The sequence below is a fragment of the Myotis davidii genome, unplaced genomic scaffold, assembly GCF_000327345.1.
Source record: "Myotis davidii unplaced genomic scaffold, ASM32734v1 scaffold125, whole genome shotgun sequence".
Taxonomy (NCBI): domain Eukaryota; kingdom Metazoa; phylum Chordata; class Mammalia; order Chiroptera; family Vespertilionidae; genus Myotis; species Myotis davidii.
The window spans coordinates 7,355,114-7,371,637 of NW_006299390.1; the positions used below are offsets into that span (position 1 = coordinate 7,355,114).

General features: G+C 44.3%; 1 protein-coding gene across 1 annotated transcript; it reads right to left on the reverse strand.

Moving 5' to 3' along the window:
- Nucleotides 1–328: 328 nt before the first annotated feature.
- Nucleotides 329–11,795, reverse strand: PPP1R17 (protein phosphatase 1 regulatory subunit 17; the record flags this gene model as incomplete). The annotated part of the gene is made up of 4 exons (XM_015571267.1): nt 329–1,594; nt 6,719–6,868; nt 8,368–8,547; nt 11,741–11,795. Coding segments are annotated over 4 exons (465 nt in total), but the record flags the coding sequence as incomplete, so codon positions are not given.
- Between the last annotated feature and the right edge of the window lie 4,729 nt (nt 11,796–16,524).

Sequence of the window (16,524 nt, forward strand, 5' to 3'; positions counted from 1 at the left end):
TGGGTGAATATGCCGGGTGGGCCAGGCGACGCGGTGAGAACCTAAGTTCCTTCTAAAAGGGCACCGTGCTCAGTGCCAGCTGATGGTTGCCAGGTTTCACATTGGGCCCAGAGCTGCCAGGTCTGAGGTGTTTTTCCAAGAGAATCTAGAAATCTAGAATTCTATGTCAATTCTCCTTATTCGATTAAATGTCAAAGACTCATTCAAACATTTTGAAACCTCTGTGGGTCAAAACCAAACCAAACAATTCCGTAAGTCTCTTTCGCAACCTCCCCTTTGCGATGGGAAGTACAGAGTGTTTGTAGGAGAAAGGCGCCAGGACGTCAGATGGGTGAGAAGCAGCTTTATTACCGGCAGGGGCTGCATCTTCTCCACATTTGTGAGAAGGACAGAAAGACAGAAGGATGACCAAACTGTTGGAGCCAGGGAGATACAGAACTTCCAGACGATCACTTTGAGGCTGGATCTGTTCAAATGCCCACCTTCCTACCGTTGAACAATAGGCTTGGCCTTTCCCCATGCCTCTCACCTGGTGGATGAGGCCCTCGTTTGTGCAAAGCCTTCCCGCGGCACCCACATGCTGCAGGCCGGGGGGTTATAGTGAGACTCCTGCCATTAGCTAAGGCCACACCTTTCCCTCCTCTCCAGGGACGCATGCTGAGGTCTAAATAAGTGAAGAGGCTAGACATATACGCATGGCCTTCCACTGGCCTTCCAATTAATTTTTGCAAAGTAAAGTCATCACAAGCGTTGGTATTTTATCTTCTGTTAGTAAGGATTCACTTGTGACACAATTCACAAATTTTAGGCCATCGTGGTTAAAGGATGTCCTAAAAAATAAAGACAAATAGGATATATTGCTAAGCTTCCCAGAGAGACCGGAACGCTGTTCCTCTGGTATTCTCAGCCATGGTGTGATCGGCTGGGCAGACTCCCCTGGATCATACAGTCACTTCTAGGGCATCAGTTACAAGGGTCTCAGGAATGTCACCAGGGACACTTGGATTTTGAAAAAAGATGAGAGCGATAAAAGACCATGTTTCCAAAGCAACCAGAGAGCTTCTAACACACACACTCTCACCTCCCTAACAGGTAACCAGGGGCCCCCACCTGAACTGGCCTTTGGATGGTGTTTGTTAGTCAAGCCCCGCCCAGCAGCGTAAGCCAAGACACAAGGATCCCACGTTCTCCGTGTCCTTTCCTGCAGGAATGGACCCAGGAGATGCAGAAGTGAAACACTGGAGCTTTCCGTTACCTCCCAGTTTAGGACGAAGGCCTGCTCCCTTCCACTGCATCTGAACATGAAAACTCACCAGGTGGGAATAGGAACCAGATCAGGAGGGAAGAGAGGGGCAGAGAGGTGGCCGCAAGCTGACATGGTGTGTCCTCTGGGGAAAGGTGTCAGATCGCAAAGGCAGACTGTGACAAAATGAGAGCAGCAACAAGTCTATTTTTTCTAGGTCGCGTAGGGAACCATCCTAACCTATTTGCAAGTGGTCTCAGGGGGAATAGCTTTAAATAGCCATCTTGTCACCATCCTTTTCCTCATCTTCCAGGATCACTTTGGGTCTCTCCTCCCGGAGCAGTGTCACATCTGCAAAACAAAGCACAGGTCTGCAATTAGGTGCCTCTAATCAAAATATCACACAGCCTTCCAGCACAGACCCAGTCCACAAGGGCACGGTGACCCCAAAACTTCTCAGTGCCTGCACAGCTAACGGCGCCACTGCAGAGAGGGAGCAGGGTGGCCCTATTCGGCGTCCCCAGAGGAGCTGTGGCTCAATGAGGACACCACGCTGGCTACAAGGGGACGGTCAATCTGGGGGTCGGAGGCAACCGCCACCCTCTTCTCTACATTCTCTGTTTATGCTTGTGGCCCTGTATAATGGGAAGCACACGGCTTTTGGAGTCCAGATGACTTGGATTCTCATTCTGCCACTCAATCTGTGTTGGGCCAGGCAACACCTTCACACCTCAATGTTTTCTTATGGAAGTGAGGACAGGGGTACTTATGTAAAGGGTTGTTTCCACAATTAATTAAGAAGCAGGGACCAATGCTCAGCACTGCGCCACACCTGTGAGCAGCAAGAAGCCTGTCTTTCCTCTCCTTTCACTGTTGGATGGTTTATTTTCCTTTTTGTAAAGAACTGGGAAGCCTCACGAAGTCAATCTTACACACATCTTACTAACATCCGGGGGAAATATTGAGCTTAGGCTGCGAACACGCCACTTCTACATGTCAGTACTAGTCCATAATCAGTTACCATAGTTCAGAGCACAATGAGAAAATACGGAATGAGTTGTCAGTTTTTCAAACAGCGATATGGCTCCAGTATGGAAACACTGCTCTTTGTTGGAAGGTGATTCTTTTTCTTCTTTGGGGGATTGAAATATCTTCTTTTATGAAATTTCAGGGATGTAAGATGGTTTCTTTCTCAGCATCCTTACTAGGCCAAATGCAAGGTTGCTATCCCTCCCTCTATTGGGCGCCACAATATTTTGTTTTAAAATTGTACTGGTCTGTGAAAGTCTGAAGCCTGAACAAAATTTTCTGCGGTCATCAGCCCAGAAAAGGCCATCCGAGGAGGTCTGAATGGTTGTGCTCATCCTGTGAATTGTAAAGGTAGCGTCATTTAAATGAAAACACCAAGGAAACTGTGACTCAAAGTCAGCCCTCTGTGGTGCCCCCAGCCAGATAGTGCTGTTTCCCATCACTGTCTCACATCCCCTACCCCGCTCCTCATAATCAGAGACCTTTCAGTTCATGAAGCATTTCATAAAGATCTAAACTTCAGGGAGGAAAGCTGTGCACCACACGAGGCCTTTCGACAACCCTGGAATCCATTCAACAGCAGCAAATTAATGAAGACTGTGTATTGATCTTAATAGCTACTCATTTGATTCAGTCCCTAGTTTGTTCATATGGGCTCTTTACCAATTAGCTGATATTTATTGGAGGAGAAGCCAATTTCAAGAATGTAGCTGAAATGAAGTCTTTTGCATAAATCACCTATGAAACACGGTGGGAGAGATTGTTCTCCTGTACCAGCTGTGGAGAGGTTTGGGTTTGTATTGGGAGTCAAGGCTATCTTGCTGGAGAACACAGAGGTGGCTGTGCTGAGCCCGCAAACCTTTCATCTCACCTTCTTTGATGTTGCTTGACGCCAAATTTGGGGTTAATTCAAAAAGGGCAAGAGCCTTAAAATTCCCAGATCCCAGTCAACTTTCTGATTATTTGGGGTGTCCTTGAACCCTAGCCATGTGAGCAACTGGAGATTTCAGAGAAGGGAGGCACCTGTTGAAATCAAGGTCAGCCATCAAGGTCTGCCCTTCCCAGAGTGGGCTTGGCTTTCCACAGGAACAGGGGAGACAATAGCAAGTGAAAAGTGAATCAGCATCTGTATTAATTAGTTAAGCATTAATTTTAATACCTTATAATGGAAAATATATGGTAGTTCATCAAAATCTTGATTTCATGACTATCACGGCCTAGACTGAATTTTCCATCAGTAGCATCTGCGTCTATATATAATCACTACCTTGGTATTCTTGATGCTTACTATTGTTGGCTTTGGTGAGTTGAGAATGGAAAAGGTTTGCTAAACACTGTCTTTCTGGTTTAACCCAGTCCTGATCCTCCTGCTGTCCTGTGGGGAGCAGAGGTGTGTCACTGGAGGAATGTCCTATAATCAGAAAGCTTTGCCTTTGGTGGTCATTCAACTTTGAGCAGGTTGCTTAACTTATCTGGGCCTCAGTTTATCATCTGTAAAACCAGCCATAAAAGAATTTGTATTTCCCACATGGAGTGATGCCACCATCAGATAGATTTAGGCCAACATTCTTTTAGGTGCCAACCACACCTTACTGAAGCTCTGTTACATTGTAGGAATCACTGGACAATACGTCTCTCTCCCCTACTGAATGGCATTTTAATATCCAGCACAGGATTTGGAAAACAGTAAGGATTTAGAAAATGTCATTTGCCTGTTAGAGCTTGCTGTGTTTTTTTAAGGCCAGAGCCATCAGTCCAAGGTCTCAGCTTTGCAACAAGCTTCCTTAGGCTATGATCCCACCCAGAGCACCATCTAAAGCTCCTCACTTGCATTACAAGTGTGTACCTCTGACTTACGGGAGCCAGGGCTCAGACACTGCCTCTCCTGGTGAACCACAGCAGAGAGAATGTTCTATTCCCGGAAGAACAGAGAGGGGTAACTGTGAAAGAACATATCAGTCTTCTTTCTACTAGTACTGAGTTATGATATCCAAAAGCTCATGACCCAATTTTCCAGAAGGCATCTTTTCAATGATTGTAGCCTCATTACTCTTTACTTTCCCTGGTCTCTTTTCCCAAAGATTTCAACTAAAGACTTCATTTTCCTTAAGTAGACCTCAGTTACTGAAGTTTGACCAATCACAACCCAATGCTCCCTGCCATACAGTCACCAAGATGGGGAAGGGGGTGGGGAGTGGTGGTGACTGTGGGCCAAGTTGGGAGCAAACCTTGGGCTGGCAATGAAGCCCAAGATGACTCCTCACTGAGGAGTTGTCTGGTAATTGGAACCCATCAGATCAGCTCATTAACTTAGAGGAATGAAGGTAGTTAGCAGGATATTTAGAACAGAGCAAATCCTTGTCCAGTCTACACGTGCCAAGGACTAATGAGAGGAGGTGTCTCTGGAGTCCATTTTCTCTGAGTTCCTCTCAACACCCTATCAGCACCAATGTGAGTCTCTCTGAACATCTGCTGAGGGCTCTATCCTTATCAGCTTAACTGGCATTTTGAAGATTGCCAAATCTTTAGATACTAAAAGGCTCTTCCAAAATAAAGCGCTTCAGTAATACTCAAATAAAAGCTAGAATCAGAGAACACTATGATTGCAAATACAACACAGATATTTGTTGATTCAAGCAATTTCATAATGTGTACAGAGTCTATGGATATATATCCCCCCATCCAGCTCTGTGAACTTTGCACTATTGGATAAACATTTTTTACTCAATCAGAAGCTGCTTTCTTATGATGTAGGTATTAGGATGTGAGCCGCTTCCATGGCCAGATAAACAGAGCTCAACATTTTAGGAATTCCCTTGAATTAGCAGGTTGATATGGAGAGGTAAGTAAAATATGGTGGCTAGGAAAATTCTCATCTCTAGAAATGGTTTGGCTAATCTCAAGAATATAAGGTTGAACAGAGAATGAAGGGGAATTAACAGGTAATGAGGTCTTTCAATAAATCAGGAACTGTGCTAAATATATTATATATACTTTATTTAACTGTGTTAACAATCTAGAGGACAGGTTTTATGGCCCTTTCATAGATGGATGAAGGCTCTCATGGTTTGTCTTGCCCAGGGTCCCAAAATCAGAATGGAGCTGAATAGGATATCAAGCCTAGACCTTCTGACTCCAAAGCCCATGTCCAATGCTTTATACTAAGGTGACTCCTCTACGAAGTCTTCCTCTAGAAGAACCTCAATAAAAATACAATCTCCTAATGGAGAATTTGGAACTGCAGAATTGTGATTTCCAAAGAAAATATATTTTAAAAAAAACCCACCCAAGTACTTATTGAGTATGGCTATAGACACAAGACTGGACTAATTAGACATCCAGGTCAATGCCAGAAACCTAGGGCAATTCCAGGCCAGTTCTCATGAATTCATCAAACAACTCACTGATGTAAATAAACTTAAATAGCAGCTACAAAACAAGAATAATAGTAAAAGAGATGACGAAGTCTTGGTATTTGCATGTCCATGTCTAACACAGAGCTAGTTCAGATAGTTGTACTAACATAGTACAATGACAAACTGCCCACAGGTGAGACAGACCTGGGTTATAACTTCCAGGGTTTGATTTTTAGCATAATTCGATCCATTCAGCTATCATCTAATCATCCCAATCAGTCAACCATCCATCAACTTCATCCACAGAAGACTTCAAAGTGGCTAAGTTACTTATATTCTCTCTCAGTTTATCTGTAAAGGGAGATAATAATGACTTTATTACATTATTCAGTTGGTTTATAAAATTCTATCCTCTACTCGCCAACCCAGCTATCCATAACACACACACACACACACACACACACACACACACACACGCAGTCTAATCATGAATATACATGTCTTATCCCCCAACTTGCACATACAATTCCCAGGGGCAAGAGTGTATTACACTGGACTGGTTGCTTTCTAGCCTGGGATTGTAAACAATGTTAGCAAGATTTCTTGGCTTGATTTGACACATATTAAGATAGCTATCACTATATCTGCATCTCTCTCTCTCTCTCTCTCTCTCTCTCTCTCTTTCTCTCTCTCTCTCTTTCATTTTGAGGATGTGGCCAATGTATCCAGGTGTCTTAGGAGAATCAGCCATCAGCTGTAGGGTGCATGATTGTCGGAAGACTGGGGAGGAAGATATTTCAACTCTTCTCAAGGACCTGCTGACATTTCTATTTCATTGGCTCAGTGCATTTGGCCAGTTCTGCTGAAGTATGAATAATTCTCTGACCCTCCCCATCTCCATGTCAGCCCTGGAGGAGCTGCCAGTGAGGGTAAACCTGAAAGGCAGCAGGAAATGCTGCTCCTCCCCAGGGCAATCTGAGTGACACAGATTGCTGGGCAGGACAAAGGCCATGCCCGTGGCACCTCCAGATGGTGAGGCCTTGGCCTGTTCCCACCGCCCCTGCGAACGGGCTGCACCAGCTCTTTTTACCTGCAAAGGGGGACATGTGCAGGGCAGGTGTGTCTTTTCTCCTTGGCTTCTTCTGTTCCAGGTCAGTGTTCTGAAGAGCTGGACTCGTTTTGTCCTTTGGGTGGCTCTCTTGGACCTCGTATCTTGTAATTAAATGTTCTGAAAGCACACCTGCATAGTGAGGGAAACAGAAGGAGAGACAAGGTCAAACACATGCATCCTCAGAGCCCAGGTCTGTGCCTCCATCTTTGCACATATACTTGGAGATGGCTGTGCCTATATCTCTCAAATTTATTGTAATAAAAGCACTTTCTTTCTGAGAATTAGTATCTATTGAGGTGACACCAGAGAACACTTTCTATGAGGAGGGTTTTCTATGCCTGATTTGCATGTAATATTACTGCCACCACCACACACCTGAAGAAAGTGAAGTAAGGGAACATGGCCCCAGTAATGCAGCCCATAGGTGTCCGAGCCAGGCACAGAGCCCAAGTTCACCTGTCTCCTCCATCAGAGAGATGGGTTATTCACTGTTCTGTAAGCCACGTGCTCCGTGCTTCAATGACTGACTTAGTTCTCTACCTCCACCCACCTGCCTTCTCACCTCTCTTCATGGGAAAGTTTTCTCCATCATTTGGAAACTCTCAGAAAACATCCTCCTCCATAATCTTCCCACAGTCACTGCCCAGGCTGAGCTCCCGGGTCCTCATGGAAGGACCTCCAGTGTGACATTCCTTCTTACTTCAGAGTTCAGCTATTTCTGTGCTTCTGTTGTTCCCTTTCCTTCCTTCCTTCCTTCTTTCCTTCCTTCCTTCCTTCCTTCCTTCCTTCCTTCCTTCCTTCCTTCCTTTCTTCCTTCCTTCCTTCCAGATTAAGTTTGGGTGGGGGGTAACATCGGTCCTTCCTAGACCACTCTGTGTTCTATTAGCTTTGTATCCCTGTGAATGGGCTGTGACTAGAGAGGACCTTAAATAAGTGGCCTGAGGGAGGGAGATAGGAGAATAAGACAAAACAGGACACTTGGGAACAAGAAAGTATCACATGTCACAGGCAAGGTTGTCATAGGGACACCTCAGCTGTTCCCAAGCCATTCACTTAGCTACAGGGCACATAGCTGGGCTGCATTGCTCAGCCTCCCTGCGCTCAGGTGAGGCCTGTGACGAGAGGAAGTGACGGGAGCCTCTGCAGGTCCACCCTCCACTCTGCCTCCCCAGCCTGCAGGAGGCTAATGGAGGCCCATGTGCAGGAGGCTGGCACAAGCCAGTGTGCAGGAGGCTGATGAAGACCCATATGAAGGAGGCTGACAGAGGCCTGTGTACAAAAGGCGGATGGAGGCCCGGGTGCAGGTGACCCCAGAAGCCATGTGCTGAGGATGTGTCAACCTCTCCCCGCCACAATCCTTGAAGGACTATTTGGAGCAGAGCTTGTCTCCCCCACCCCCAACTGCTACTGTTGGTGAGAGAAAAATGAACTTGCATTGTGTCACCCACTAATATTTTGGAATTTATCTGTTACAGCAGCTGTGTGTATTGTAACGAAGATAAATGCATGAATTGTTCCAATGATCACAAAATTCCCAAATTTTTAAGAAAAACAAATTGCAAGACCGATGTGATCTAGCGACAAGCAGGTCCCCTTTGCGGGGGAGCGAGCCGACTCCTGGCCGTTACCGGGTCTGAAAGGCGGGATGTGCGGCACGGGGGTGTCTTTCCTCCGCGGTTTCCTTTGCTCTGCCTCGATGTTCAGGGCGGCCTGTGCGTTTCTCCCCTTTCTCGGCTTCTTTGTCAGCTCACAGTCCTTGATGAACTGGTCGGAATGGTCATCTGATTGTGACCGGACGCAAAGGGGCAAAAACAAAACAAAAACATGACATGCGTAAGGGTCTGGGCACAGACTGGTTGGCTTCCACTTCTACCTGATGAAAGGGGCAGAAGTCATCGGCCTGCAAACAAAGTATTTTCCTGTGGCCTTTTCTACAGAGAACCTTAGGAGCCTTGCATGAATGCACATAACCAAATGGAACTAGAATTCTGTAGAACTCCAAGGGAACTGAAATGGGATGGGTAGTCAAGGCAAAGAGGAACTTTCAGATATCGTTAGGCAAGCCACAGACTGGGTTCCAGTTACATTTCTGATGGGAGAACGGGTTCTCTGGGCTAAATGCTCCTTCTCAAGACCCTTTGCTCAAGACTGGCTTTCTCTGGAGACCCCAAGAGCCCCCTAGGAACCTCATGCTGCCTTGGGTCTTGTAGGAGGGTGTTCAGTACCTCACCCACCGTCACTTCCATGGCAGCCAGGTCACACTGGTCATTCACACGGGGGCTTCACAGGGGTCTTTTCACTGCCCTAGCTTTCCAAGGCTACTTGCCCAAGAGCCTTCTTAGAGATTAAGGATTATATGCTCTTTTATAATTTTATTCTTAAATGCCTCTCTTCCAATAAATGCATTGAATGCTGAATAGGTGGAAAAGGGCCGATCTGAGTTCAAATCCTGACTCTGACACTTGCTGGTTCTGAGAACTTGGGCCTTAATTTCTAGAAACTTTGATATTCTCTCGGCTTTTAAAGTGGATAATGTTGGCCTGGCCAGTGCGGCTCAGTGGGTTAAGTGTCTTCCTGTGCACTGAAAGGTTGCTGCTTGGATTCTCAGTGAGGGCATGTGCCCAGGTTGTGGGTTTGGTTTCTGGCGTCTATGGGAAGCAACCAATCGATGTTTCTCTCTCACATTATGTTTCTCTCTCTCTCTCCCTCTCCTCCCTTCTCTCTCTAAAATCAATACAAACATAAAAAAAGAAAGTGGGGAAAATAGTAGGTCAGAGAGAGAGAGCTGGTAATGTTGGTAAAACACTTGATACATTTGATATATTTTAGATGCTCAAAAAATTTCCACTCTGGCCATTGCTCACCCATAACACCTTCTGATAAGCCCAGAGAAAAGCCCCCCAATATTCCTAAGTCCTTCCATACTGACCCCAGTCCTGGGTGTCTGTTCTCATTTTCTGAATTTTTACCCATAGCTTTTTTTGCTCGTGTGACCCCTTTAAAAGATGATCTAGGTATTATTACTGCATATGTCTTCTTTGCCCTCTTTGATGACAAGTATCTTGTATTTTATCCTTAGCAACAATGAATAAATATTTGTTGAATGTATGCTTGAATGAATAAACTCAAACATATTATGTATAAAGGCCTATTCTGTTAGGATTCAAAGAAGCTACAAGGCAATAAAGCTATGTGTCTTCTCTGGAAACTCACTATTGCCTGGATAAGGTCCGGCTAGATCTACAACCATGAATGAATTTGGGAAAATTCAGAGATTAATTGAATCTTTTCAGCTTCCTCCCTCCCTCCCTCTCTCTTCCTTTTTCATTTTCTCTCTCTCTGTTTCTCTAATTCTTCCTGTCTTATGAAAACATTCAGGTCAATTTCTTTCAAACATTGAAGATTAAATATATCAAACCTTTCCACTTCAGTTTTGTGGATTTAGACATAACTTGTGTCATATTCACTTATTTATTCAACAAATGTTGATTAAGCTTCTATTGTATGCCAGTCCTTGAGCTAGACTCTAGGACTAAAACAACAAGTAAGAAATGGTCCTTGATATCAAGCTGCTTCTGGTCTATTAGGCTGTATATCTGGATGATCCTTTGTTTCAGAAAACTCAATATACCCGAGGAACCTATCACCAGAAATATTTAATAACCATACATCATCAAAAGATCACAACATATAACCAAAAAATCAAACAGCATCATTCTCTTCAGACAATTTAATAGTAATAACCATTTCCTTTCACCTAAAAGATTTAATTCCTATAATTTCAATTTAATAAATATTAATTGAGATACTAATATGTGTATGGCACAGACTATATACTCTTAACTTTACATACACCAACAAAAGGAGGGGAGTTCAAATCATTCTAGTGCATGGGATGGACCAACACCTTTTCTGATTCGTCAATGCCTGTGTTCACCAGTTGTTAAATATTCGCAGATGAGGAAACCAAGGTTTAGAAGGCCGAATAAAAGATTGCAGGTTACATTGCTGGTGGGTAAGGGCATCAGGATTAAATCCAGGCTCTTGGGACTATGAATCTTAATGCCTGGTTGAAAATGCAATTTTAAAGATTTGTTACCACATGGAACAGTTAATTCCACCCCCCCCCCCTTTATACATACCATAGACATTTGTTGAATGAATCAATGAATGAATGAATGTTGTTCAGAATGGGTGCTGCCCAGCTGTGGGGTCCCTGGAGGTACAGACAGGACACAGACTAGTCATGGGGTCACCATTCAACCCCAGGATATGACTCGGTCCATAGTACACACACCAAGACATTTGCTTCAACTTTGACTTTTACTTCAATTACGCATTTCCCCATTTTTGGAGAATTCTGGAACATAAAATATCTTGATGGCAAACGGGGAAAGGGTGGGGGTGAAGGGAGCCATAACCAGGCGAGGCATAAACGAAGGCTATGAATATGCAAAAGGCCCATCCGTCAAAGTCTGAGTGTCTCATTTTTAGAAATGGGTAGAGGCAGAAATGTTTCTGGTATTTTCATTACAAAGGTTATGTGAAAAGTCAGTTCTGGAAAGGAAACAGATTGACAATAAAGCAGAACGGGGCTATTTAGAATGCTGTCTGGATAGGCAAAGGGAGATATTTGAAATATTTTATTGGCACCCCACATGGGGTGTGTGCATGCCAGGGAATACTGGAAACGAGCCGCACTGCCACTTTCCATCTATTGCCTCGAAATGCTCTGCCTGGAACCCTTTCAGACCCCAAAAAAGATAACAATGCCTTTTTCTCCTTTTTTTGTTAGAGCTCTAATGAACTTCTCTCCAGTGCTTCAGCTAATATTTACATGGCAGGCCCCACGAACCCTGGCTATTTGTCTGTCCATCTGGGTTGGCTGTCACCAGGAGGCACAAACTATCAGGTTTTAGGGGGCCTCCCTCTGACTTGCCTGCAAACTAAATGGCAGAGGCCCTTCCTTCTGACTTCTGCATCCCCAGCAAACCCCCCCCGAGCTTGTCCAGTCTGTCTTCTGAGAGATCCAGTGGCTGCATTTGCTCAGTGGACATCATCAAAGGAGGGTTGGTATGTGTGTGTTTCTTCCCAGCACAACAGGAGTGTAAGACACAAGTCCATTAGTATGTCTTCTGCTCATTCATGCATTTGTTAAAAAGTATATCTATTGAGCACTTATGTTCCCAACTCAATCCCATTTTTCAAGTCTGCCTCTTCTACCTAGCTGCTAGAAGCTCAAACGTGAAGTTTAAGCTACAATAAATCAATGCACGTGGATTTATGGGTAATTGGCATGTATCAAATATTCAATATTTGTCCTCTCTCAGATGCACCGTGGGGTTTCAGAATGAACACTTGTCAAGTCTGGATTAGAAATGAGTTAGCTGAGAGTTGCAGGAAGTATAGATTAAACCTTCCCTGTATTTTCTCTGTTGAGTTCTGCAAAGTAAGATTGTGCCTACTTCACAGAAGGGGAAACTAAGGCTCAGATAATCAAATTAATTTATTTACTCACACATCTATTAAATAGCTGTGCCTGGACCCAAATCCACTCCCGTAGACTTCCACTAGACACTCCAGTCTCTTAAAAATAAAGTGGATTTTTGGAGCCCTAATTGAACAAATCTCCTGGGTTTTGACCATTACATTCTCTAACTGAAAAGTGATGAGACTTCCTTCCCAGCCATACTATAATGGTGGCAGAGAGGTGGTAAGAAAAAAAATCTAGGTCTTGAAATAGATCTTTATTATTTTCTCCCTAGGGATTCCCCTCCCTGCCCCACCCCCGTCTTTCCTAGACCACAGAGCCATTGAACTTTCCAAAGCTATTAGTTGCAGACATTGTCCAGGAGAAGTGGAAATCCAGAATGGACATGTGTCAGGTCTGAATGAGAAATGCATTAGTTGAGATTTATAGGAAATTCTCATTAGAGTCTACCATATTCTGTTTCTTGAATTTCTTTCAGATAACTCATTACTCATGTCCTAACATAGTAAGAACAGTTGGAGAGGAATAAGATTAAGATGATCCATTGGTCCTCATGATATTCCTAGACCCTTAGTATGCAGAGGAACGCATGCACCAGCTATGTTAACATTTCTAGCTCATAGAATTAGTTCAAACTCTACTGTCTTATGAGGAATAAGCCAGTTTTCTGTGGGAGGCTGGAGGGCCTCTCCCCCTACAGGCTGAGATCATTGCTTAGCAGATGGAGCCATTAAGGGATTACTCGAGCCTGGCTTTTAGAGTCACTCTGAGCAGACTGATTGTACCAAGTGACCTCAGTAGAGATCAATTTATACCATTGTCTTTAGTATTTGTATACAGACTTCCTACTCCCTGGGACCATAAGGAAGCATGTTGTTAAGTTGGGTGGCCAGCCCTTACGTGCTTGAGTGCAGAGGAAAGCTATGGGGCCATCTTTCAGGATGAATGGGCTCAGTGCTGAGGTCTAGAGGTAAAGTTACAGCCTCAAATATGGCCTGTGCATCTGCTTAACCAATCTTCCTCTTCTTTGGGCAGAAAGATGTTAGCCCTGTCATAGACTTTGTGCTGAAAATCACTCCATGGAGAGGACCTGGTCAAAATATTCATTCTCCAGAAGAGATTAAAGATGAGCTTCCATTAGTTACAGAGTTTGAGTCAGAGTCGTCATTTGAAGTAAGGACTCCTACCTTCTACTCTAGGTGCGATCTGACAATAATACCCCTCTTTCTTTGCAACCCAAAGTAAACTGTTCTTTGTAGTTAGATCATAAGACTGCTCTTATGTGCCCAGTAGATGGTTATTTAATTTAAACTGGAGCTTTCAAATAGATCTAGATTATATCTCAGCTCTTGCACTAAAAAGCTACATGACTTTGATAGAATATCAAAACTTTAATCATGTAGTGAGGGTAAGTGAGTCAATGAGCAATAGCATCATCTATTCTATGCCCTTCCTCCCAACAAGCTGTTGCTGCTATGAGAGGATTTGCAAAGCCTAGCACCTGTGTAGTATGCTGACTGGCACTCAGGGACATATTTCCCCTTGTGCCCCATCCCCATTCTCACCCGCAGTTTTCTTTTCTGCAAAATAGAGATCAGAGTGTCTATCCTGTAGAGCTACTCTGAAGAGGAACTAGGACAATTTCATACTTTGCATACTGTAGCACGTGAGTAAGTGGCAGCCATTGGTAAGTCTCATTTGCCTACACCCCACTAAATAGCCGACTAATGAAGACCAGGTGTGTACTTGAGAAGTTCTATGAACTTATTGAATCTTCCATTTTCATGTAGATGCTGAACCATGAGGCCACCAGCCTTCATCTGAGCAAAACGGTTATCGTTGTACTGAGCTTGAGAGAGAGAGAGGCTTGCCCTTGGGAGATGAACTGTACAAATATCAGAAGTCCCTGTTAAGGTGGGGGCAGCCGGTGGTTAGTCACACACCTGGCACCTGCTTCCTTCCAGGATAGCACCTGGTGTCTGGGGGGAAACAGCAGTATTTTAAATCAGTGGAACTGAAATAATGATGGTGGTGAATTGTTAAGCCTCTGTTGGCTAGGGGCCTGATAGATCTGAGATTTTCCCATTACGGAAAATACCCCCAGCTGGGCGGGGACGTGTTTGCTCATGGAGTAGAAGACACTTTTATCATGGATCATGTCATTATGGTCTTCTTGGCAAAAAAAACAAAAAACGAAAAATGAAAAAAGAATACCTTCACACGAAGGCCAGAACAAATAAGAAGAGGAGAGAGATACTTAGAAGCCAGCATCACCTTATTAGTAACCATCATTTTACCTGCCTGTGGAATGCTAGGATGGGATGACCCCTCTCTCTCCACTCTCCTTGTGTATCCTCGAGAGGAGGGTGCTCTGTGGGACCGAGCCATTGTAGGACAGGAACTAGTCTAATTCTTAAACTGAGAAAAGGAATGTCTCAACTTCCTGTTCCTGGTCTGCGTGCATTTCTCTCTATTGTCTCAACCTCAAGCATCAGCGAGGGGACATTGCTGTCATGCTGCCCCGAGAAGGTGTCATCACCTCCCCCAACAGCTCGCTGTAATTTGGAATCTTCCTGAAGCATCAGCTCCTTTCAGACCTGAATACCTGCTGCCCTGGGTCTTCAGGTTCACACCCAGAGGGCGAGGGCCTTAAGGTTGGGGGAGTTTCATAGCTGCTCTCTAGTACAAAGGTCTGTGACCCTTTAACATTGTCTTGTGACTTACTGGTTCAGTGTGGTCTCTGAATTTTGACATTCACACAGCGATGACTTGGACCACCACTGTGCTTGTCAGTAGCAGCCCGCCCACCCTCATCTGAACAGCCAGGGCCCGTGTGCTGTGGACATCAGGAAATCGGTATGAGGTAACACCCCGAGAGTCTCAGCAAGCACCGCCATCACATGCATTACTTCTGCAGCAAAAATATGAATATTTGCACTAAATGATACAGCTGAAGAGCATGAAATAATTCAGATTCTTTCAGGTCAGGTTTTCCTACCAATTGCATTTATGTTGAACTGAACCACAACAGAAAGCTTTTGGCTTTCAAAGTGTTTCAGATTTTTCAATGAGAGAAAAAATAATTCTGGGTCTGTATTATTTTGTCTAAGGTGTTTGAGAGAATGGGGGTGGTCTGGTGGGGCATGTACAAGAGACCGAGGGACATCATTGCCAGGAGGTGGAGGCAGTTTTCAGGATCCTGATGCTAAACTCTTGCAACTTCCTCTTGCTTATTCTTACACTTGATAAAAAACACACACACAAACAAACACCCTTCTCTCCCCACAGAGAGATACTTGTGAAGCAAATATCACTGAGAGAAGAGACATTAACTGATGCTGCATAGAGAATGGTTATTAATTACATAGGTCCCTTTCTCTTCTGAGAACAGGAATGAGAGATCCAGGGCCCTGGGTGCCAGGGAGGGACCCCCACCCACAAAGTTGCAGAAGGACAGGCACCCAGAGCACCGCATGAGGACACATGTGGGGGAGCCTGCCTCCACCAGCTCAGAGCGAGTTACTCCTTCAGGAAGACAGAGGTGCTCTTTCTGCAGCTAAAAAATATTGGCCAGTCAGTTGGAGGTCAGAAGCTAGTCTGGGCATTTCGTCTTTTCTCTTAGCTCTGAGCAGATTTCTCAGTTGGTTGTTAGCATACATCATTTAATTCACGGGCAAGAAAGTCCTCACTGATGGCAAGCATTTGGTGTTGGAAGGTGATATGAAGTGGAAACAAATGTTGGGTTACTTGTGCAATTCTCTAGCTGGGTGAACCTGGGAAAGTTCTACGTACTCCTGGAAACTTGGTTTCTACATCTGTAAAATGGGCAAGATAGTGGCCCTTCTCCAGGGTCGAGAGTGTTAGCAGCATAATGTGTGTGAAGCTCCCAGCCCAGACCCCAGCACGCACACTAGCACTTTAAGAAATGCCAGTTGATTTTTATATATTGAACCTCTAGAGTGCTGGGAATTGTGATCACACTCCACCTGTCTTTCCCCAAAAGTGCTGGGAGCGCTATCGCACTCTCCCTGCAGTGTCACTATTAGATGCCAGTAGTCCACTCTTTATTGACAGATGGCACCATTCACAAATTTTGTGCACAAGGCCTCTAGTGTATATATAAACAAATTATATGTTTAAAATAATATAAGAGATGATGTTATTTAATAATATGGATGCATTATGGGTAAGTTATAAATTATATAAACAATGTCTTGATCTGAATTGTTTACTATGATGCATTGTGCTGAAAAATAAGCAAATTAAAGTAAGTAAAATACATTAAAAAAAAAAA